This window comes from Lytechinus pictus, chromosome 5 (genome assembly GCF_037042905.1).
Source record: "Lytechinus pictus isolate F3 Inbred chromosome 5, Lp3.0, whole genome shotgun sequence".
Lineage (NCBI taxonomy): Eukaryota > Metazoa > Echinodermata > Echinoidea > Temnopleuroida > Toxopneustidae > Lytechinus > Lytechinus pictus.
Genome location: NC_087249.1, coordinates 2137967 through 2163110, shown reverse-complemented (window position 1 = coordinate 2163110; position 25144 = coordinate 2137967). Strand labels below are relative to the sequence as shown.

General features: G+C 35.5%; 1 protein-coding gene across 1 annotated transcript; it reads left to right on the top strand.

Moving 5' to 3' along the window:
* Positions 1-2054: 2054 nt before the first annotated feature.
* On the top strand, positions 2055-18321 carry LOC129261944 (proline rich transmembrane protein 1B-like). The gene is made up of 4 exons (XM_054899965.2): positions 2055-2213; positions 9349-9443; positions 12188-12319; positions 13010-18321. Exons 1-4 carry the CDS (start codon positions 2207-2209, stop codon positions 13244-13246), a joined length of 471 nt encoding a protein of 156 aa, XP_054755940.2. The 5' UTR covers positions 2055-2206; the 3' UTR covers positions 13247-18321.
* Positions 18322-25144: the final 6823 nt, after the last annotated feature.

Below are 25144 nucleotides of genomic sequence, written 5' to 3'. Positions count from 1 at the left end.
GGACAACGACATTGTTGTTCGTCCGGTGCCAATCTTCGGGTGAATAAATTTATTAACATTTAATTTTTTTAAAGTCAAGTCCACCCCAGAAAATTGTTTAATCGATAGAGAAAATCAAATAAGCATAACTAAACGCTGAAAATTTCATCGAAATCTGACGTAAACTAAGTTATGACATTTTTTTTAATTCGTTTATTTTTCACAAAATAGTTAAACGCACAACTCTGCGATATGCAATTGAGATAGTCGATGATGTCCCTCACTCTCTATTTCTTTTGTTTTTTATTGTTTGAATTGTACAATATTTCAATTTTTACAGATTTGATAATAAGGACCAATTTTACTTAAGCGTAAACAGTTGAAAAATTGTAATTCCATATGTTCAGGAGGAATAGTGTTTCACATAAGAATGACGAGAAAATTAGAATTATTCATATTTCAATTAGTAAACTACAAAAGAAATAGCGAATGAGTGATGTCATCAATCTGCTCATTTGCATACCGACCAGGATGTTCCTGTAACTGTTTTGTGAAATTAAGCTAAACTTTTCTTATCATTTTACATCCGATTTTGATGAAAATTAATGTTCAGTGTTATGCTTGTTGGAATTTTCTCTTTCTATTAAAATAAACTTTTTTTGGGTGGACTTGTCCTTTAAGGATTAATTTCAAATCCTAACATCGACTGGCCACTATTCACAGCCGTAATGGATTTACTTTTACAAATCCTTGTCATTATTTGTATACTTTATAGTGTATATTTTTTTTGTTGAAAAGTGATATAAATGGCATTGGCCATTGATTTCATCGCAAACGATGCCATACGTGATTGATATAGGATACTTGCCAAAGGGGAAAATTATATTATTCAAAATGATGAAGCTAAATTCCCAACCTGAGTAACTTCTGTTAAATTAATACGAACATATAAATGCATTTGTTGTTAAACAATTTTGTATTTATGCACCATCGAAATCCCGGGATCGAAATAAGAGAGGGCCTAAACATTCATTGCTCATGAAATTATCGGCAAGTTCACTTATCACATACCATGGGCAGAAATCCGAGGGGGGCAGGGGGACGCGTCCCCCCTACACAATATCATATGCCCCCTACTATTTTGGGTCTTATATGATGGAGAAAAATACATCATTCACAATTTTTTTTTTGCCTGACAAATTTTCCAGACCCTGGTCCCCCCTACTTTTGGGGATAGATTTCCGCCCTTGTCACATGAGTGTGTTAACTTTTTTAGACAGACTTGTCAACTTTAGAAAAAAAACTGATTTGGAGAACGAATTTTGTTTTTCTTTTTTTTTGTATTTCTGTTTTGTCAATTTTTATGTATTTTAATAAATTTATCGACTTTTTCTGGAAATATATCATATATATACTGTTTTTTTTTCATGCCCTCGAAATATTGGGGGTGATTGTACAGGCCATCCCCCGCCTTACAATTGGGGGGATACCAACCCCCCCCCCCCCCCGATCGACAACCATGGTTGTAGAGTTTCCCGTGGTAAATGCGAAAACTACATAATTTGCTCTGGGCTTGGACCCTACTGGGGAACTTAAGGCTACCGCACACTTACGACTGTTCGCGATCCGATTTTGGAACAAATCGCATTTTTCTCATTTTCTGAAAATGTGAATGGAACATATAATTTTATTTGAGGTTAAAATTAATTGAAAGAATACTAATATAACCATTTTGAATGATTGCAAGCCTTTTTTCGGAGTAAAGGCCAAATTAGTTTCAAATCATAGCCAATCGTACGACTGCTATGACGTCATTACGACTAGATATTAAATTTGCTTTTATTCTAAGAAGGATGATAGCATAGTCACAGATTTGAACAGAGGTATTCGTACGATGATTTCGAACATTACGCAGTAAGATATTCCAAGTCTTAATATTAGCATCGAATTCTACTACGTTTTATTCCAAAATTGAGTCACAGACCAATCGTAAGGTGTGCGTCGCCTTTAGGGTTGATCGAGGGCAGGGAAATCCCCGAAAATAACCGAACTTACGTGCGCGTGCGTACGCGCGTACGTTCGTCTTCATATCAGTGCAGTGTCGTCATATTCGTGCATGTATTAAAGACGCGACGACAAAATTTAAGCCGCATGAACTTCCTCCTCATCGTTTCGAATTGATTTCATTTTTTACTGCTGAACTTGACAGAGCCACTTTAATACAGCCATGACAGGTAAATTGTCAATGAACTTTTTCAATATACCGGTATACGGTACCGGTATGTCAGGCCAGATGTAGTGCTCAGGAAATATCTTGGGTGCTCATCTGCAGTAGGATGGGGGGTCGGGTGTCCGGACACTTTATCTTTTTGAAGCCTTCTTTTTTGTCTTTGGATTACACTAAAAATATGAATTCAATACTTGTAATCAATTCTGTTTTGTTCTTTATAATATTTCCTAACGTTTTGTACTAAAAATTGATGAAACTTCGCTTGTATTTTTTTCCAAATGACTTTCTAAAATTGATCGTCCGGACACACAACCTGTCCGGACACACAACAACTACGGTACGGTACGTGTTGGTGCTTAGTTTTAGTTTTATACTAACAAAAGTTAGGCCTACTAAATTCCAGTTGTGGGAACGATCTCAAAATGACTTTTTACACTTACAGAATTTAATATAATGATCACCAAAGTGTCTGTTTGTATGAATAAAAATATGTGCCAAAGGATTCTGGAAGAAATTGTGTAATTGCTGAGAAATAAGCAAAATAAGCGCGGATTCGGTCACTTCCGTCGGGTCTTTATTCCAGCAATAATAATACACTGTCCCACGTGTGCCTATCTGTGTTGGCGATCTTCAGTGTGATCGTTTTCTAGCTAGATATTATGATTTCACAAAGTTCAGTTTATGTAACTGTACCAGATGTAGATTCACCATGATAACTCAATACTTTACCTTGGTTTTACAGACTTTCTCACGAAATCAGTGTTTTACTGCAACTACGTTCATTTAGCTTTAGGCCTATGCTGTTTGTGCAAGAAAAAATCCACTCCTAGTCCTATTCAGTGGCGTAACAGGCAGGGGGGGCAAGCTGCCCCCCCCTCCCCCCTGGCAGAGCTCACTGGGAAAATTTAAAAAAAATGGGAAAAAGATAAAAAGGGGGAAGAAAGGGAAAGGGAAAGGAAAGAAAAAAAGGGGGAAAGAGGAAGGGGAAAGGGAAAAGAAAACTAAGAAAAAACATAAAAAAAGGGAAAACGGAAGGAAAGAAGAACAAGTGAGAAAGAACAATTCTCCCCGATATACAAATACATTAGCATGATTAGTAAGACAGGGAAATAAATTAAAGATGACAAAGTCGCAAACAAAAGCGGGAAATAAAGGCGGAATGGAATTAGCCAAAATCTTAATTGGAAAATAAAGAATAGGGACAAGATGACGAACACTACCGGGCTGCCGAGAATTGAGATAACGAGCGGGAAGAAAAATGGATGGTATATAGCTTAATGTCATATGAAAGTCTATCATAAACTTGCTAAATCTCTAAAGGCTCTGTCCAAGAGTCAAGACCCCGTGCAGTGGGGGCTCTTCATATGTAACCTTTAATAGGTTCTATAACAGGCCTCTATATGGACCCTTCCTGCATTAAGCTTTACGTTGAAGCACTGGCGTACGGGGGAGTGGTTCCACAGCCAAGGGGAAATAAAAGAAAATAAAGGAGGCAGCGAAATGAGATGAATGAAAAAAAAAAAATGACATGATATTTGCTATAATGATGTAAAAAGCTATCACATAATAAGAATTTCATTTTAACAGGCCATTTTTTTTTCTGGCTCGCTTCGCTCGCTGGCGACTTTTTACAAATTTTCCCACATTTGCTATGGTGTGCCCCTCACAATATTTGGATGATTAAGATACACAACTGCATTGAATTTATGTGTTGTGTGAAAGCTATACAAATACGCAATTTGATTAAAATAAGTGGCCATCTGTAAGGTTTAAAATGGCTTTGATATCAAGAGGTTCCGGGGCTCTGCCCTGGACCCCACCCATAAAGCACTGTTATATGATGAGTTTGGACCATGGCCCCCAAAAGTTCTACAACCAATAAAAAAAATGAGGAAAGAAAGGAAAGTGTATTATATTTTTCTGAATATCACGTTAAAATCTATCTTCATGTTAGATTCTCATGAAAAGGTGATTTTTTATCTCGCTCGCTTCGCTCGCTCTGGACCTATATTAAGCTACTTCTTGCCACAAGCGCCATACTCGACCCCCTCGAGCATATAGAGCTTCGCCCTGATGCTCACAATCATAACAAAAATCCTGTTCACCGTGGCGTATAAAAAAAAAGAGAGAAAAAGGGAAAGGGAGGAGGGTGAAAAATGATATCATCTTTTAACATTATGTCAAAATCTATCACAAAATTGGATTTTTGCAATAAAAATGTCAAAAAATTTTGCTCGCTCGCTTTTATATATATATATTTGCCCGATACGCCATATCGCCCCCTCAAATATTTTGCCTTATATCTAATCATTAAATTTTAATTTAAGAGTGTAAATGCATTGTTAGCATTTAGCAATGACAAAAAATTGAAAGAAATTACGGGGAACTTACATTTTGAGGACTTTTTCCTGTTTTTCTTGGCAGTTGCTCTTCATTTCTGACTCGCGATCGAAGCTGATATGCAGATCACGTGATACGCGTTCTGCCGTTCTCGTCAGCTGATCGGTTGGTTATTCTTTTCGCCAGACGTTGATAATTATATATTTCATAATGCTAGCATTCATCGCAAATTTAGGTGAAAGAGATTGAAGTTAAACAGCGCAAGCTTTAATTTTTTCAAAAATAATGTTTAATTGATTGCACAAGTTTCACCTCGGACATGTAGGATCATTTGGTCCCATATTGGCGTAACGAGTAACTACGGGGGTGTCCCTTCCACTACACCTACTAGCCAGCAATTATCTTTTTTTCTCTCTTTTTTTTACTCCCCCCCCCCCAAAAAAAAAAAAAGGAACCAGGGTTAAAGAGAAAGAGAATTATGATAGAGGAACACAAAATACTTTATTTTTTCCGCTTTTAATGTTTAACGCGACTTATTATCAAATATTAAATGGGGCTTAGAACAGTTTTTTTAAAGTCATTTAATAAAAAATATTCCTCCTCGGGATTTGAGATTTCATGAATTATCAATCTTTTTCATGATTACCGAAAATACTTAAAATGTCAAAAAATTGTATTGGTATATAAAGCTTTAGCTCATGCGTTGCGCCCGCTTATTTAAATGTTGAGATACAATTTTATGCTTTTAATGAATTCCTAAAAACACTAAATTCTCAGATCCTGTCGCAATCGAATGATTCGATTGGTAAGCTAATGAATGATTAATAAGTTTCATGAATTGTTTAAAATGTGTCTCTCTATCAGTTTTGAATATTTAAAAAAATGTCAGCTCATGCTTTTTGATCGCCATATTTTGATTAGTAAGATTCTTTTGTACAGTGCGTCCCAAAAAAAACTATACACTTTTGAAATGGCTGCCAAATAAAAAATGTACAACTTTGGGGGGAAAGACTTATAGATATGGAAAGCCTATAAAGTCAACTTTCAAATGAAACCAAAAAGTTGGAAAACTATTCATGCTTGAGCGAGCACTGCCCACTGAAACAAAGGGTATGAAAATTAGGGTGGGCTGGAATTAGCTTTCCAATTTCTTTCAGGTTTTTTTGTTTGGTACTTGCAAAGTTGATGGTTATTTGGTGAATTAAAGATCAGTTGTGATCAGTTTGTTGTTTGTGAAAATTTGATGCGTTATTAAGTTGAAATTTAATGCATGAGTGATCATGAATTGGGTGCAGCATTTTGTCTTATCATGTGGATCTCAACAATGTGTTCACGACAGTCAGGAGAAGAGGGGGTAATATGACTTAGGTAGGTGAAGTACGTTGATGGGATAAAGGTCAACAGAACATTTAGCAACCCCTCTCTCAATCTCAACCCCCCCCCCCCCCCCCCCGCTTCTCTCCTCCTGAGAGACTAAGCTCAGCTAGGCTGGGCAGGAATTAGCCTTACAGTTTTTTTGAGTGGTTAGTCCTTTGGAACTTGTTAAGCTAAATTAATGAGTGAGATAAGTTTTGGTTTCTTAGGCAAATTTCATGAGTTACTAAATTGAAATTTAATGCAATAATTGTAATTTTATTGTAGCATATTCATCTTGTGAACCTCAGAAGTGTGTTCGTGAGAGTCAGAGTAATGTGATGGTACCCGTTACAAGCAAGAGGGCGAGATATGCTAAGACTTGGTTAAAAGGGCATTCCTCTTCTTTTTTTCCTTTTACAAATTAAAAGTCATATGTACCCTACCCTCTCCACCTCCATTTCCCAGCCCCCCCCCCCCCCTCTCTCTGTCTCACTTCCTGCATTGTAGCCTATTCAAAACTTAACAGCCAAGTGACCGGTGGCTGATGGTCAGGGTTTTTTTCAATGATTACCAAGAAATTTAATGATTAATGAAATAATTAATTGAAAAAAAGGAATGTTTGATTGATCACATTGCACATTGAATAAGTTGATTTACTGATAAATTGTTGATTAAATGATTGATAGGAAAAAATTGATGTCCCAATTCAGAATTAATCATTAAATCAACATTCTGCTCTGGACTTCACGCGTACATGACAATAGCCATCAATCTCTCAACAGGAGGGGAGGGCGGGAAAGAGGGAGGGGGCGGGGGCTGAATGTTCTGTTGACCCTTATTCCATCAACCTACTTCTCTCACTTAAGTCCTATTTCCCCCCTATTCTCCCGACTCCCATGAACACATTGCTGAGATCCACATGATAAATTTGAAATGCTGCCCAAAAGAGATCCAAATGATAAAGTTGAAATGCTGCCCAAAAAGTGTAATTTGTGTTCACTCATGCATTAAAGTTCAATTTAATAATTTATAAAATTTGCTTATGCAACCAAAACTGGTCATGGTTAATCATTAATTTATCACATCGCCCTTAACTTTGCAAGTTCGAAAGGATTTGCCTCTCAAAAACTTACATAAATTGGAAGGCTAATTCCAGCCCACCCTAATTTTCATACCCTTTGTTTCAGTGGGCAGTGCTCGCTCAAGCATGAATAGTTTTCCAACTTTTTGGTGTCATTTGAAAGTTGACTTTATTGGCTTTCCATATATGTAAGTCTTTTCCCCCAAAGTGCTACATTTTTTATTTGGCAGCCATTTCAAAAGTGTATAGTTTTTTTTGGGACGCACTGTATATGCGAGTTTGATAGATAGATAGATAGATAACTAGAGAGAGAGGGGGGCCTCAGCTACTTGTCCTCGCTTACTCCCAATTTTTTTATTATGCTCGTGTTGTGAGTGTTTTTTTTTTTTTTTTTTCACCTTTTTATTGTCTCGGAGCTTCCCTCTTTTTCTTTTTACTATGATGTAGCCCTTTTTACTTGTTTCAATTCTTTTATGTTCTCATTTCAATATTAAACTGACGTAGAAGACTTTATTACGAAATTTTGATATTGTTTTGTCTCGTTTGTTTGGCTTTCTTTTCTTCTTCTCATCCTTCTTCTTTTTCCCTTTCCTTATTTTCTCTTTTATTTCATTTCATGAGGTATCCGCCAATTTATACAACAACAAACATATATAGAGGCGGATATCCAGTGAGGGGGCGTGGTGGTGTGCCCCTCTAAAAAAAGGATGAAAATAGGAAGAAAAAAAAAAGAAGAAGGGAAGGGGAAAAAATAAAAAAAGAAAGATGATGATGGCAATGATGATGATGATGAAAATTATCTTGGTGATGATGATGGTGGTGGTGATGGTGGCGGTGATGATGATGATAATGATGGTGGTAGTGGTGATGATGATGAGAATGAAGTTGGTGATGATGATGACTAGATGTAATTTTGTTATTTTGTCTTTGAAAAATTTAAGTAGTGCAAAGTTGAAACCATTTAAAGTTTATTATGAAAATAGCAAAAAAAATAATTAAAAAGATTGGTATTTTTTAGTGACGGCGTAGGCCTTTGCGAGCAGCTATATCGGATATAATTATGGTAAAAAAAAGTAAATGAAATGTCAAGAAATACATGATAATGACTTTTATTGTACATTCAGTATATCAATAGATAACTTCATACTCGTTCCAAAAAGAAAAAAAGTGGGTCATTACGACTATTAAAAATGGGAAATTTTGGCATTTTATATTACATAGAATATAGAGCAACTGCTCGTTTATGACGTCACAAATCAAGCATTCAAAATTCTATTAACTCCAATTTTTTTTTAAAATAACACCTTCACCGATATTTTGAAATTATTTTTCTATTATTTTCACAATCTTTTTATCAGGGTGAAATTCCCCTTTAATTTACAAAACAGTATCAGCATGTTCAGTGTGTAGCGGTAAATTATTCACCTGATAACTAGACCTATTTATAATTCATGCGGTGCGCAGCGCGTGCGGCAATGTTTAATAATATATTGCTGTGAAGCGTAAAATAGAATGAATGTCATTAAAAACATAATCTCACAGATCAAATAATGCCATCTCGACGCGCGAGCTGAAAAAAATATATTTTCTGCCCTGATAATTTGATATTCTAAGCACTTTTTTTGCAATCAAGAACAAAATGGATATGAAATCAACAGATTTATGCAAGCATAAAATTTTGATAGGGCCTATCCTATAACCTTTATAATATAAAATGCCTAAACTCCTATAAAGAAAAACGCACATTCTAATTACTAAGTATTTTTATCATAAACAGGATAACTAGACAATTGATTGAAAACTTGATATTCTTTTGCGAAAATGAATATGAAGGACAACTTTTTAATAAAGAACACAGTTTTAGAGCGTTAGAGCGCGATTTATACCTACAACCGCTAAATTCTATCACTGTCGGTATACATGAATTAGTTGGAACATTTCCTGATTCCATCAGCTTGATAATTTTTGCAACAGGCGCCAGTCCAACAAACAGACAGACATTTGCCCAAACGGACAACATCTCAAACTCTGCGCATTTCTTTTTGCACGGACACATTAAATTTCGACCTACCCCACCACTTTTCTCACTATTTTCTCATCCCTTTTATTTTCCATTAATTTTTCTTTCGTTCACTTTTTTTTCTGTCCTCTTTTAAAGGGGAAATCCACCCTGGCAATAAGTTGATTTTAATAAAAGCAAAAAAAGTTAGAGAAACATTGGTGAAGGTTTGATGAATATCCATTAAGGAATAAGAGAGTTATGAATTATTAAATTTTTTAATGTGTGAAATACGATTAATAGCATTTGGGACTAAATTTTTTATCAAGTATAGTGTTGCTATAAATATTATTTTTCTTTCAGCTCAATACAAGAAACTGGAGAAGGGTCAGGACCTGGAGAGTGGAATTGGATCACCCTTCTTAGACAACCCAACAGCAGATGTATCTTTTAATATGGTAAGATTTTTGTCTCGCCTGCGTGCGGAGCGAGACATAGGTATCACTATTTCCGGTGTCGGCGTCATCGTCGTCGTCAACAATTGTGTTGTACACCCAATAACTTTCTATAGCTTCGAGGTAGGATCACCAAATTTATACCAGAGGTCCATCTCCTGAAGGCACAGGTCAAGTTCGAATATGAGTCGAATTTGAATAAGGTCAAAGGTCAATGAACTTTCCATGACTGGCACTGTGCTGTGTTGTACACATAATAACTTTCTATATCTTCAAGGTGGGATCACCAAATTCATACCAGAGGTCCATCTCCTGAAGGCACAGGTAAAGTTCGAATATGAGTCGAATTTGAATGAGGTCAAAGGTCAATGAACTTTCCATGACTGGCACTGTGCTGTGTTGTACACATAATAACTTTCTATATCTTCGAGGTGGGATCACCAAATTCATACCAGAGGTCCATCTCCTGAAGGCACAGGTCAAGTTCGAATGTGAGTCGAATTTGAATAAGGTCAAAGGTCAATGAACTTTCCATGACTGGCACTGTGCTGTGTTGTACACACAATAACTTTATATAGCTTCGAGGTGAGATCGCCAAATTCATAACAGACGTCCATCTCTTAAAGGTACAGGTCAAGTTCGAATATGAGTCGAATTTGAATAAGGTCAAAGGTCAATGAACTTTCCATGACTGGCACTGTGCTGTGTTGTACACACAATAACTTTTTATATCTTCGAGTTAGGATTGCCAAATTCATACAAGAGGTCCATCTCTTGAAGGTGCAGGTCAAGTTCAAATGTGAGTTGAATTTGATTAAGGTCAAAGGTCAATGAACTTTCCATGTCTGGCACTGTGCTGTGTTGTACAAACAATAACTTTCTATAGCTTCGAGGTGGGATCGCCAAACTCGTAACAGAGGTCCATCTAAGTCATATAGCATACATGTAGTTTTGACATGCAGTCTCTTCATGACTGCAATATGCAGGTGAGACAACGCTTGGCGTTTGCCTTGTTATTTGTCCAAATTATTATATCCTTCCATATTTTTCATTATATTAAATTATCTTTTTTTTTTGGGGGGGGACTTATTTATATTTTACGGTTATCAGCTACATCCAACCAGATATATGGTGTCAGGTTATAAGTCTTCATACATAGAAAGCCATACTTCTGTTTTGGGGGAAATTTGGGGGCATTGCACTGGCATGAATTGATGGGTTAATTTATGCTGTAGGAGGCACTAGCGTATCCAGCATCAACTATGACAAAGAAATGTGTGGGCCCATGCACAAGCATAATAGAGTCACTATTGTCCCCAGACAATCAGGCCTTGAAATGCTTTTAAGGATCTGATGCTTGATACGCGCCTGGGAGTGCCCCTTTCAGACTGCCAAGCGCACCAGCTTCTATGGCCCGTATGCTGTAAGTTTAATTAATTCAGACCACGGTCTTACTCTGTGCTAAAATTATGGGCAGCCAAGATTTTGTTTCCATTTGCTCTCATAATAAAGAAAAATACTGCAGTTATAATTCCCAGACAATTATGAACAATTTGTGTGTCGTATGAGGTAATAAATTGAATTTGTGCCCCAATTGGCTCTCCATAGTTAAACCACAACTTTAAACCAGGGTTTAATTTAAACCCCAAGTTCAGAATACGGGCCTATGAGTTTATTTCAAATGCCAAAACTGCTTTGGCATTAACTTAATCTGTCTAGGGCCCAAATGGGTGAATTATGTGCATAACAATGGAGGGGTGCTTTCAAGTGGTGACAGCTAACCCTTTCTGGCCTAGTCTGTCAGTTTTTATATTTAATAATAATGTCCATGGGCTCGATGGAGTAAATCACAACAAATGTCAGAGCCGCATCTTTTGTGCAGGAATCTCACAAGCGCCCTTTCATTGCCAATTCTCACACTTAATCATAGGCAAATAAATGGGGAATGCAGAAAAGTTGCTATGAAAAGTGCCTTTATAGGAGAATACCTGCTTAAAGATGTGGCACAGACTTCTGACAAGGTATCCAACAACCAAGGGGTATATTGAAGGTGGCCTTGGGCCCAAACCTGACCAGCACCCATTTTTTTTTTTTTTTGCTCATATTCATCGTCTCGGGCTCTCAGCACATTTGAGGGGTCAAATCTTATGGGCTCATAGGGATCAGCTCTCTGTTTTTGTGTTTGGTTTGATGGTTTTACAGTAGTAGTACATGTTGATGCAGCTTTTAGTAGTAGTAGTAGTAGTAGTTAGTAGTAGCAGTAGTAGTAGTAGTTAGAAGTAGTAGTATTTAGTAGTAGTAGTAGTAGTAGTAGTTGTAGTAGTAGTAGTGGTAGTAGTAGTGGTGGTAGTAGTAGTGGTAGTAGTAGTAGTAGTAGTAGTAGTAGTAGTAGTAGTAGTAGTAGTAGTAGAAGTAGTAGTATAGTAGTAGTAGTATTAGTAGTAGTATAGTAGTATTATTAATGTTGTAGTAGCAGAAGAAGAAGACAAAGAATTTAAGGAGGAGAAGACAGAGTTGTGGCACCTAACTCTCTGATCAGAGAGAGAGAGAGAGAGCTGGGGGTAAACCATTGTTCCCCACCCTATCCGATCAGAATATTGTGGTACCACTGAAACAAAGAGAGCGTGGGAAGAGTAAATGACAAGAAAATAGAAAAGAAGAAGAAGTAGGAACCCTGTGGAGGAAGGAGATTAATAAAATGTATCTATGTTAACCAAACTATACACCTGTCGTTTGACTGTCCATAGGCACCACAAGCTCAAGTGATGGGTCATGCAAGGTATGGCCAGCAGCCAGATGACCATCTTCTCTTTGCCATACTCACAACTCTATTCTGCTGTATTCCATGTGGCATTGTAGCAATCGTCAAGTCTGTGGATGTAAGTTAATACTTCACTAAAGTCTTTAATTGACTTTAATTCTTTAATTCTTCCTCAAATTATTTTTTGATGATTAATAATTTGAGTTAGTTTTCTTGTACACTGGAGAGTGCTAATCAATATTTATCTTTTATTATCAGTATTTATATGATGTTTTCAAGAATTCAGTCTATGAATGATAGGGCTACTACTATGTATATAGTGCACAGGTTCATTTTTGGTGATCTAGTGCCTCAAGAGTAAGTTCGCATGAAATTGAAATAAAATAGAAATAGAAAAACATGCTATTCAATTTGGCTTTAATAATTTGGATTGTTTGCAGACTCGAGCTCAATCTAATGGCTTCTGTAATCAATAAGTGGGTCTGTAGAGAAGTCTAGCACAAGATATAGCTTGCTCAGCCAGTTTTTCCCTCGGGTCGCCTTTAATATTCATACTCCAAATATTGTGTTTTGAAAAACTGGGTAGGGTAGGGTTATGTGTTTGTGAATACACTTTTGCAAAAAGGCATTTGGGGTGTAGGAAGTCACACCATTCCCAATATTGATCCCTTGATCAACATTGCTCATTGTTTACATTTGGTGGCCTGCTCCCTAAACTGTTCCATATTAACCATGTAGTAAGAGTTTTAAATTGAGTAAATATTAATTTATTTTGTATGTTTTACACATTTCTGCCTTATCTTACCAGGTTCGTAATAAATGGCTAGTTGGTGATATTGTAGGAGCTACACAGTCCTCAAGAGCAGCCAAGCGATACTCAGTGTGCAGTCTTGTATTTGGTGTTCTCTTCTTTTGTGCCTATGTTGGGATCGTCGGGGCATTTGCCATTTACAGCATAAAAGTTATGAGAGAGATGGGAGAGCTAGGGCAACCTAACGGTGATCAACTCAGCCTCCTCCAACAATTACAGAATCAGCAAGGGTAAAACCCATGCTTGCTTGGTGCACTCCATGAAAAGAAATTAAATGTATTTCATGAAAGAGTCAAAAATTATCCTCAATCTCAACTTCATTTCCCCATTTGTAGGATAATGTCTATGAATATGAATCATGTAGACGTGCCTCTAAATACTTTTGTGAACCAAGCTCCACATTGGTTAAGAGCCTATTCTCAGATAATATGTGGTTGCCATATTTCTAATACAGAGTTTCTGAGCTGCACTCAAATGTCTTCAATTTTGAGATGGTAGGTTTAGATGCATATAATCGTATTTAAATGTTTTTAAAAAAATGCTGCATATTCTAGAATCTCCCCCAATGTAAAGAAAAAATAACCTCTATAATGTAAAAAAAAAAAAAAATGAATAACCTCTAAAATGTTTTTGAAAAATTATGTAATTCTGGAATCACCCCAATGTAAAGAAAAAAATAACCTCTAAAATGTAAGAAAAATATATGTAGTTATAAATTTGGAAAACACCACACACCAGTTTAATTTATTCTGTTTGTGTCCCACCAGTGTCTCTTCCTAGACCAAAATAATTGAATACCTGGTGAATTTACATGTAGTACTTGTAAATTGCTCTGGACTGTGTTTTACAAATCTTTGTAAAGGCCCTGACTCACATCGTTCCGTGCAAACCTTGCTTATGAATTGCAGGTGATTGCCCGCAACAAAGTTTTGAGCTTGTTCAAAACTTTTCTGTGTGCAAATCAGACTTGCGTGCGCTTCTGCGGGCAATTGCGTGTGAGATGCGTGCAAGATACTGTCAATGCGGGCGACCTGTGGGTAGCAAAAATAGTTACTGGCAAGTCACATGCAAGGCTTGCACAGAACGATCTGACAAGGCCTTTAGGTATGCATGGCTTTGCCCTCCACTATTGACTCTTTATAGATGCTATTATATAATGTTCTACCATAACTGATTGGTGGGATGGCATCACGGCTGTCAGATGGTAAAACGGTCTAACTCGAAAATTTGACTTTTTGAGGTAAATTCACTTTCTTGGTAATGTGAGGGCGCTCTTTCCAATGGTGCTATCAAGAAAATCCCATCACATCTTGATTTAGAGATAATTTCCGCTATCTTCGTACTTTTTTGTATTTTTCCTTCAGATTTGATGGTAAAATGGTCTATCTTTGAGTTAGCCCATTGTCGGTAATATCGTTTGGAGGTAAAACGATATCATTTACATAAACCTTTTAACCTTCTTAATTGGTGCTATCAAGAAAATCCCATCACATCTTGATTTAGAGATAATTTCCGCTATCTTCGTACTTTTTTGTATTTTTCCTTCAGATTTGATGGTAAAATGGTCTATCTTTGAGTTAGCCCATTGTCGGTAATATCGTTTGGAGGTAAAACGATATCATTTACATGATTTAGAGATAATTTCCGCTATCTTCGTACTTTTTTGTATTTTTCCTTCAGATTTGATGGTAAAACGGTCTATCTCGAAAATCGCTATTCTTAGAAGTTTGAGCTTTTTTATGAGACAGGTATAATGCATTTTTAGCAATGGGACAAGAAGAAGCATAATAAACACTAATAACTGAAGAATTTTGTGCTTATTTGGGGGGTAAGATGGTAAAATGGTCTATCTAGAAGATAGACCATTTTACCATCTTGTGATGTGTAGTATGAGTGTATACATGTGCTGTGGTTAAACGGTCTATCGACAAAAGTCTACAAAAATCTCATTTATTTCATAATTAAAACCCCAAATAATCACAAAATTCTTCAGTTATTAGTGTTTATTGTGCTTCTTCTTTTCCCATTGCTTAAAATGCATTATTCCCGTCTCATAAAAAGCTCAAACCTCTAAACTTTATAGTCATTTTTCTCAGAACATCAATTTTCGAGATAAACCGTTTACCATCTGACGGCCGATCTTTTCTGGCCCAATAAAAGAATACCAGTCATGTAGAGTCATACAGAACTTACAATTTTGAAGGTTTCCATGGTGAAGTAGAATAGTGCAGTAGGTTTCATGGTACACCATGTATCTTTCTTGGGCAAGTGTTGGTCCTGAAAAGGACCACCCAAACTCGACATTTTGACAAGTGTGTTCTTGTAATCTTCAGGAGAACTCACAGATAGCTTTGTGAAATTCCCACCAGAGGAAAGCAGGAAAATTTTAAGTGTGATTCAAATATTTTTTTTTCTGACTATTTTTTTGATGAATATTGACAGTGTAGTATTTTCCTACATTAATGATGGTAATTATTGATCATGATATTTATTATCCAGAATTCCATAACACAGCTTAAATAACACTTGATTGTGAGACTGGTTTTTTATGATTGATTACACTGATCATTGCATTTAATTCATGAGAACAAATCAATTTTTTGATCAATTGCTTAGCGTTATGATAACTAGCCCCTTAATGTATAATTTCCATCTTTTCAGTAACAAATTGAAAAAAATATATAATATTTGCCCTATTTGCCCAATATACAAAAGGCCTATCCTAATTTCCTTATAATGAGACCTATATCAGTGTCATGTATATATTTTTGTTTCCACTTATATATATTCAGCTTTGAGTTAGGGGTTTATTGTTTTATTTTTGTATCTTGTTTTCATTCTAGAGCATAATGTTATGTGTTATCAATTGTATTCTGTATATTGGTGTTGGTGTCAGAGATAGGCAAGGAATCTTGAAAATAATTGTATGTTGGTTTTTTGTGTGTGTTTTTTAGTGTATTGATTTTTTGGATATATTGCAACAATTGCTGTGACTACATGTAATCTAGAATGACATATTATACAAGTATAATTTGTATGATTGACTTATATTCCCATTACCCACATAATTAGGGTGTAGTGACACTTAATGTTTCATCAGTCATTGTGAACAAGTTGTGCTCATTTTCTTTAAAAAGGGGATATAAAATGCGAGAATTCAAGCTCAGAGGTACTCCTCTTTCAGCAAATCAAGTGTATGTATTTTATAATGTGACAGAAGTGTATACTTTCCATTGAAAGTATGAGCTACTAGTTCATCAATCATTATTGATTAGATCAAATTTTCGCACACCCACCAGGGAGCTGTCTCTCCCGGGAAGGTCCCGTGATGCGTCGGTGCAGGCACTAATCCTTGGCCCGCTGAGAGCGTAGTCATGGAGAAAAGTCTTTTCAACACAAGTAACCAGACTGCAAGCTCAGCGCATCGATTTTGGTTCTAAATGATTAAAAGTAGGATATAAAACAAATATATCTGGCATTTCATTTGAAAGCATAGTGGGAATTATTAATCCTCAGTTAGACTGGCAAAACTACTAATTGCCAGACCAAGCTCGGATAAATAATTCCACTATACTTTCTCAAAGCCTGATATATTTGTTTACTGGATTACTAAAATTGGCCAGTATGGTAAAATAAAAGCATTTGTACATCTTTGTCAAGTGCCAGTTTTCTAAGTATTTGAGTGATACATTTTTGCAGAAAAAGGCTGCATCAAATCTGGTACATGCCTGAAAGTATTTCATTTTATGGATGTTAGTACATTTGCACATTTTTAATCAAGTACATGCTTGAGGTAATTGGTACAACTCATTATTCCAAAGGTTTGACAGTATGAAAATTAAATAGTTATTTTCGTATTCATGAACCTCATTCAATTTCAGACTTGAATCTTAAGAGTAAAGAACCTTATTTAAGTTATTTTATTCTCAAATTGCTGGATTTTCAGAATAATGCATCCTAATTTCTTTGCACATTAACAAACCTTAATGCCAGAATGTTTGGATTAAGGAACCCTTGATTATTTTCAGAGTAATGAACAGCTCAGTATATGCACATCACATGTTTCAGAATCAGAATGACAAATGTATAGCAAAATAATATCCAACTGAGTTTATATGTTCTAATGGTCATATTTGTTCATAAAATGAGAATGACAAACTATTGTTGAAATAAGAACTGAATACCTCTGTCTTTCAAATATCATGTATGTAGAAATGAGGCTGAAAATCGAATGATGTGGTTTTGAGATATGATAGTATTTTGTAGGCTGAAGTTTTTTCACAAGGAACAAGTGATACTTAAATCGTCGACTAACAGTGTATGTCCAGTTGATTGTAGACTTGTTTGTACAAAGATTTTATTTCATTAATCTGGCCCTCTTGGCCCGCATATATTTGTAGGTTTGGGACTTTATGCTTTTCTCATATGAAGGGGCTGTTTATAATCTTCATTGAGATAATTACAAACTAATGCAATTGATTGAATAGTACTAGCATGGTGTGTGGGGGGGGGGGGGGGGGTGAATGCTCCAGAGTCTGACCCGAGTGGTCCTCATTTACTTTTATTGGCGTTCACTTTTCTTCTTCCTTAATCGTGTTTTCAAACTAAATTGAATTGTACATGCTTTATTGATTACAGAGAATGAAACATGATTTGTAAACATATTGCATTTTGTAACAACACATTACTGAAGTAAATACATGTTTGATTTTGATTAGATATTTCTGAACATTGTTAACTTTTGAAATGTAGAAAGTACAGATTTATTTTAAAGCTTCATGTAAAGTTGTAAAGTACAATTGATGCTATAATATGACTGATTATGTAAAATTTAGCATATCTCTATTCAACTCATATCAATTTTCAGTTGATACAAGTAGTTAATATGACATATTTGTCTATTTTTAGTTTAAAAATGTATATTTTTCTATTTCTACTAATGTTGGTTACAATATCTTAACACATTCAGGACATTGAAATATTTGCAGTCTTACTTGATGATAATCAAATATTATTTGATTAAGGATATTGGAAACAATGTTTTTTCATTGTTTTTCTTTTAAAATTTATATACATGTATTAGAAATGAATACAGATTGAGGAAAAATGTATTTTGCAAGTTAAAATTTTGCATTTTGGCATGTATACTGTGATGTTAGGTTCAATCATTGCTTCAATAAAGACCAAACCACAAAATGTGGTCAATTGTCCTGAATGAGTTAAGAATTAATGTGAGATATAGTTTTATGAACAAAAAACATTATTTTGTTTATTCATGGAAGAGTAAATAAAGGTACCATACTCTGAAATGTTCCAAGCTCTTATTTATTTATGTTGATTGTCACGGAAAGTTGTTTGTATTCTACAAACAACTCTAGTAGTAGAAGTAGTAGTAGTAGTAGCAGTAGCAGTAGTAGTAGTAGTAGTAGTAGTAGTAGTAGCAGTAGTAGTAGTAGCAGCAGCAGTAGTAGTAGCAGCAGCAGTAGTAGTAGTATAGTTGTCAGTGGGTCACGGCATTGGGGGGGCACCAGCAAAAATTTTGAGTCACTTGTGAGCGCGCAAAGCGCGCTCAGTTGCCAGGTATATTGACCTAATAGAGACATCTTTTAAGGACAGTGCCATTAAACGGATATGTATCTCACTGATCAAATAATGCGAGCGCAAAGCGCGAGCTTAAAATTTTGGATATTCAGACCTAAAAAGGGACATCAAAATCAAATTTTTGTAATCATGATACGTACCTGTCTCGCTAAATAATGCTAGCGCGAAGCGCGAGCTGAAATTTTTGTATATACTGAGCCCAAACGGAGATTTTAAGAACTATTTTTGGAATCCATTAAGAGTATAGATATCTCACCATAGTCATCTAATGCGAGTGCCAAGCGCATGCAGATTTTGTTAGAATTACATCTAAACACATAGTCATTGTAATCATGATTATTAACATACGCATCTCACTAATTAAATATTGCGAGCGCAAAGCGCGAGCTGAAAATTTAAGAAATTCAGACCTAAAGAGGGGCATTTTAAGGCTCATAGCTTTTTGTAGGAATTCACGAAGACCATGCGTATTTCACTGACCAAAAAATGCGAGTGCGAAACATTTTTTTTATATTCAGATCAGAAAATGGGACATTTTAACGACCGATTCTAGGAATTCATGGATAGCAGACATATCACACAAATCCACTAATGCGAACGTAAGCACGGACAGGAAATATTTTATATTAAGACCTTAAAATGGGGCAATCAAAAAGAAGCATACTATTTTACATAAAACAATAAATCGAAGTGCGAGGAAATATACTTGGTGTATATTTACTTGAAAACGGGAGGTTGTATTACAAAAGGATTATATATCTCGTTTATAATTATATAATTATATACATTATAATGAACAACAATTTCTTCTTTCCCACTACGTTTCTCTTCCTCTCTCCCTCTTTTCCCCCTTTTTTTTTGGTCAGCCGATGGGGGGGGGGGCACATGCCCCCCCCCCCCGTAGTTACACCACTGAATTAGTTGTAGTACTAATAGTAGTAGTAGTTCCTGTGGTAGTGACAATATACTCCAAAGTCATTTAATCTCACACTAATTTAAATTATGATGCCTATTAAAGGTCAAGTCCACCTCAGAAAAATGTGTATTTAAGTAAATACAGAAAAATCACACTAGCATAATGCTGAAAACTTCAACAAAATGGGAGGTAATACAAGAAGGTAATGACATTTTGAAGTTTCGCTTATTTTTCACAAAATAATTATATACACAATTTAGTCACATGCAAATGGGAGATCGATGATGTCCCTCACTCACTATTTATTTTTGTTTTTTATTGTTTAAATAATTTTTATGCAAAATTTTCAATTTATACAGATTTGGAAATAAGGACCAATTTGACCGAACCATAAAATGTTAATTTCACATGTTCAGGGAGAAATGAAACTTTGTTTCACATGACAATGAGGAGAAAATAAGAATATTTCATATAATAAAATACAAAAGAAATAGTGAGTGAGTGATGTCATCAGTCCCCTCATTTGCATACCGACCGGAATGTGCATGTAACTGTTTTGTGAAATTAAACTTTAATATGTCATAACTTTCTTATTTTACATCCGATTTTGAAGAAATTTCGAGTGTTGCGCTTGTTCTTTAACATTTTTGTCATTTTACCAAACATTTTATACTAACTATATTTGACATTTTACGAATTAAAAAAAAGTAAATGAAGACAGGGGCGGTGATAGACTTCTAGCATGTGTCCAGAGTAAAAATTAATAATAATAATAAAAAAGAGAAGAGGAGAGATAAAAAGGGGCCTTGGTCGTGTAACTCCGTATGACCCATTTAAATTACAAAAATGACGTCAGCCTTTAGGTCGTCTTGCCATACCCCCCCCCCCCCATATCAAAATACACTGGCGCCACGCTGTGTGAAGAAAACAGACAGACGGAGTTACTTCAAAATTAAAATAATCTACTGGGTAAGGTTAAAGAAGTAAATGAGACAAGATGCGAAAAATTAATGGATTGAATGAAGAAAAAAAAATAAACACAAATGCGCTAATCTTTAGATGATGCCAACTTCATCATTTGCCGACCCCATCGCTCTTGATAAACTGGTCTATTTGATTCTATCATTTCTGTCTGCCACTGTATTTTACAAGGCAACACAGCAAGCGAGAAAATGTGAATTTTTGCATATTGAGAACAATTCGAAACATTGTGACTTATATGATATCGCTAATGTTCTCATGATATTAGCTTAAAATATGTTGATTCGTGACAGTTTCGACAACTGCAATAAATATTGAGGTTATAGCCCATAATGCAAATAATTGTCAAATATCCCGCCCACCCCCCCCCCACCCCCCCCCCCTAAAAAAAAAAAAACTACGCCTGCGCTTATTGCTATGTAATGATCATTACAACGAAAACCCCTCACATTTCCGAAGATGACAATTCGCTATGGTTCATTGATTTCTTGCCTATCGTTTTCATATTTAATCTGTTTTATCTGCGTGTAGATTGCATAGACCCGGAGGCAAGAAATATTAGAATCTATTTTGCCTGTCATAGATTAATGGCGGTGTGATCAAGTTCCCGATGAGTGCACTAGAAGTGTGACTAAAGTCTCCCAGCTACATGATCACGTTCCATTTTAATCTTCAATAAAGACGTGATCACTACATCTGTCAAATTTTAAGGATAACAATAATCACAGACGTTTAGCGAGGTTAAAGATGAAGCAGTCACACTATCACGAAGAGCCATAACTGGAAGCAGAGAGAGGATCAGGAGGTTGCCCCCAAACTAAAGAGGAGGGGCAAATGAATTCTCGCCCACCTCACAAAACTCCCATAACATATCGAGGTGACAGGAGATGGACAAGATTAAATTTGAAAAAAAAAAAGAACATGATGATTATGGACAAGGCCTTATGATGAAGTAGATCACCTTTCCATTCTAGTTTTGTACAGGACCTCTGCTGAACAAAGATTCCTCTTTCATACAAAATAAATAATAAACACTCACTGGCGCTTTTAGTGTTAAAAAGTAGGTGTTTTCTGTTTTTAATAACTTATTCAAACGGAAAACTTCTATTTTTTTGTAACAATATCAGCGTAGAAATATGGATTGTTCGGTTTATCGTGACAAATCTGCTTTAAACTCAGAATTTTCTTCACTTCATATTCAATAATGGATGTAAAAATTTTTACATATTTTTATACTACTTATGCAAACTAGAACATTAAAAATATCACATTCTCTTGCTTTGCTAACTTACTTCACTACTTCGCAAATTTATAATTTTTATAGCGGATTATTACACTGAAAAAGAAAACGCTATTAGGGCAAATGTTTAAAGATCCTTCTAAGTGTTATGTTTAAAGGACAAGTCCACCCCAACAAAATGCTGACTTGAATAAATAGAGAAAAATCAAACTAGCATAGTGCTGCAAATTTCATCAAAGTCGGATGTAAAATAAGAAAGTTATGACATTTTAAACTTTCGCTTATTTTTCACAAAACAGTTATAATTATGCACAACTAGGTGAGTCAGTCGATGATGTCCATCACTCACTATTTCTTTTGTTTTTTATTGTTTGAATTATACATTATTTCATTTTTTATAGATTTGACAATAAGGACCAACTTGACTGAATCTTATAGTATTAAACAATAGTAATTTGCAAATGTTCAGGGAGGAATTAATCGTTGTATCACTTGACAATGAGGAGAAAATTTGAATATTTCATATTTCCTATAATAAAATACAAAAGAAATAGTGAGTGGATGACGTCATCAGTCTCCTCATTTGCATACAGACCAGGATGTGCATATAACTGTTTTGTGAAATTAAGCGAAACTTTAAAATGTCATAACTTTCTTATTTTACATCCGATTTTGATGAAATTTTCAGTGTTATGCTAGTTGGATTTTTCTCTTTTTATTCAAATCAACTTTTTGTTGGGGTGGACTTGTCCTTTCAGGCTAGTAGGTCTATCGTATTATTGTCCGGTGTAGATGCCCTTTTTGCAACAAAATTTATCCCCTTCCCCCACTCTATGCCGCTTCTTTTTCAGTGGCTGTGCATGTTTGATTAATTATGTGCGATGGAAAGAAAAAGCCCATGAGATAAGATCCTCTTCCTGGGATATCTTGTCCCCTCTGACTCAAAAGAAATAGTTTCCGTCGCGCTTACCGAAGAGTGTGAACATTCATATATGACGATTTTCATGTCTGATGATTATGATGATCAATGATGAGGAGTTGGATGGTGGTGGTCATGATGATGATGATGATTATGATGATGATGAGGCTGAGGAGGAGGATGAGGAGGAGGATGATGATGATGATGATAATGATAATAGCGAAGATGCTGATTATGATGGTGAAGATGATGGTGGTGGTGATGATGACAAAGATGGTGATGCTGATGGTGGTGATGATGATGATGAGGAGGAGGAGGAGGAGGATGATAATGATAATGATAACGAAGTTGGTGTAGATGATTATGATCATAACGACGATGATGGTGGTGGGTGGTGGAGATGAATTGATGATAATGATGATAGTGAAGATGCTGATTATGATGATGGAGATGATGATGCTGATGATGATGATGATGATGATGATAATTATTTTCGCCCTTTCCATATTATAGAACAACATCAGTCCATTATATCGGACGCTCCATTAATTTTCAACTCGAATTGTATTTTAATGTTTACCAGCTAATTTCAGCAGTGTTGCAATAGATGAATCATAATACGATGATGAATGTTTAATAACTTTTTACGCATGGGATCGTTTGGATGATTCGATTGGTTATCCTTTAGGCTTTAGCCATGAATATCACACCAATCTCAGATGCCATGATAGTGCTAAATTTTGTTCAATCTGTCAATGTTGTGATATCAGTGCGATTCTAGTCTGCTGCGCCAACCCTTCACTCGAGTTTAAGGGTCTGAATGTGCAGTCTATAATGCTTTGTGTACTTAGGCCCTTTGTATGTGCTAGTCTTTGCATGGAGACCCACTTGTTTCAGTCAGGGTCTGTGCTTGCAGACTAGTCTGGCTCTGCGGTAGAGCATTTCTACCATATACGATTGAGAGAAATATATAGAATATTGTAGCCATATATTGGGAGTTCATAGGCTATTATACTCGGGTGTATAAGCCACTTTGCACAATTTTGGTCTTATATTATATTATATTCTTGGACAAAATATCAAATGTTTCATTCATCTCCTTCGAACGTTTTAATAAAACAAGTTCCTTTTACTTTCTGATTTGTCATTATTTTTTTCTTGATAGTGTCCTTTTCCTTTCCTTTACTGTGAAACGACTAAAGAAAGCCTTGTCTTTCATGTCTTTCATGCTAATACTAATTAAACTTGTTAAAATACGTTATTGAACATAATGCACCCTCACATGACCTGGAAATGTGGGTTTATTAACTCACTAACTGTAAAATGTATGTCACATAAATTGTAAGATTGAACATTTTAAAATGATCATATTCTTTATTGAGAAACAGCTCTGTTGTGGAATAGGCCTACATGTAGGGTCCCTATTCAGGGTGCACTCATATTGATATCACCCCCTTCCCCTCCCGAACTGATGGCAACGGAGTCAGTACTCAGAGCAGTGAAAACCACACCAGTCAAATATGATATAGGCCTACAATAACAACACGTTGTAGGTGTAATAACTTGAATTTGAATCAATAAACCTATATAGTAAGCTAAAGATGATGGTCTGATTATGATTGATACTGTTGTGTCGCTTTCACTTTGCGTTATCTATTTCCGGAACATTGATTTTAAATTGATTTTAGATAGGCATAATTATGTTAAGAATCATATTGCATTGAATAGTAGCCTATCTCCCAAGGTGGCTTACAGGTGTGGGAGCTTGGGGCGCTTGAACCCCCCCCCCAAAAAAAAAAAAAAAAAAATATATATATATATATATATATTGTGTGAAAGAAATGGATAAAGAGAACAATGGTAGGCGTAGCTTAAATCAAGGTTCCCCATATACATATATATATATAAAATAATGATAATAATAATAAATGAATAAAAAAATAATAAATAAATAAATAAAATAAATCTAAAAAATAAATCAATAAATAAAATTAAATTAAAAATCACGACCAAGAAAAAAAAAGAGAAAGGGAAAGAAATAGAAAGAGAGAAGGGTAAAGTATATTATTTTCTTAATATTATTCAAAAAATCTATCACAAAATTGAATTTTTTGTAATTTGTATTTTGCCCGAACCGCTAATCTGGCCCTCTCAAAACTTTTAATTCATTACCCTCACTGATCTCCCACCAGATATTTTCTTCTCTTTCTTTATAAATGAGTTCGCTAACTTAACCATCAATTGTAGTCCCTCAAATTGCTTGGTTTCTTGTTTAATATGCCATGCCATCAACGACGATTGTAAGCACAGTAATGTGTTGTCAAGCGTATTTTTTCTTCTTAATTTGGTTTATTCTGGTTTTATCCGTCTATTCATGAGGTCATGATTGGTAATCATCACCAAAACTACTACCTCCACCATCGTCATCACCTTCACAAACACCATCCTATATTCACTACCACCACTACTAACTCC

Coding starts and splice junctions, on each gene's coding strand:
- LOC129261944 (XM_054899965.2), top strand. Junction 9,444..12,187: donor CAGATGTATCTTTTAATATG/GTAAGATTTTTG, acceptor GACTGTCCATAG/GCACCACAAGCTCAAGTGAT. Junction 12,320..13,009: donor CAATCGTCAAGTCTGTGGAT/GTAAGTTAATAC, acceptor TTATCTTACCAG/GTTCGTAATAAATGGCTAGT.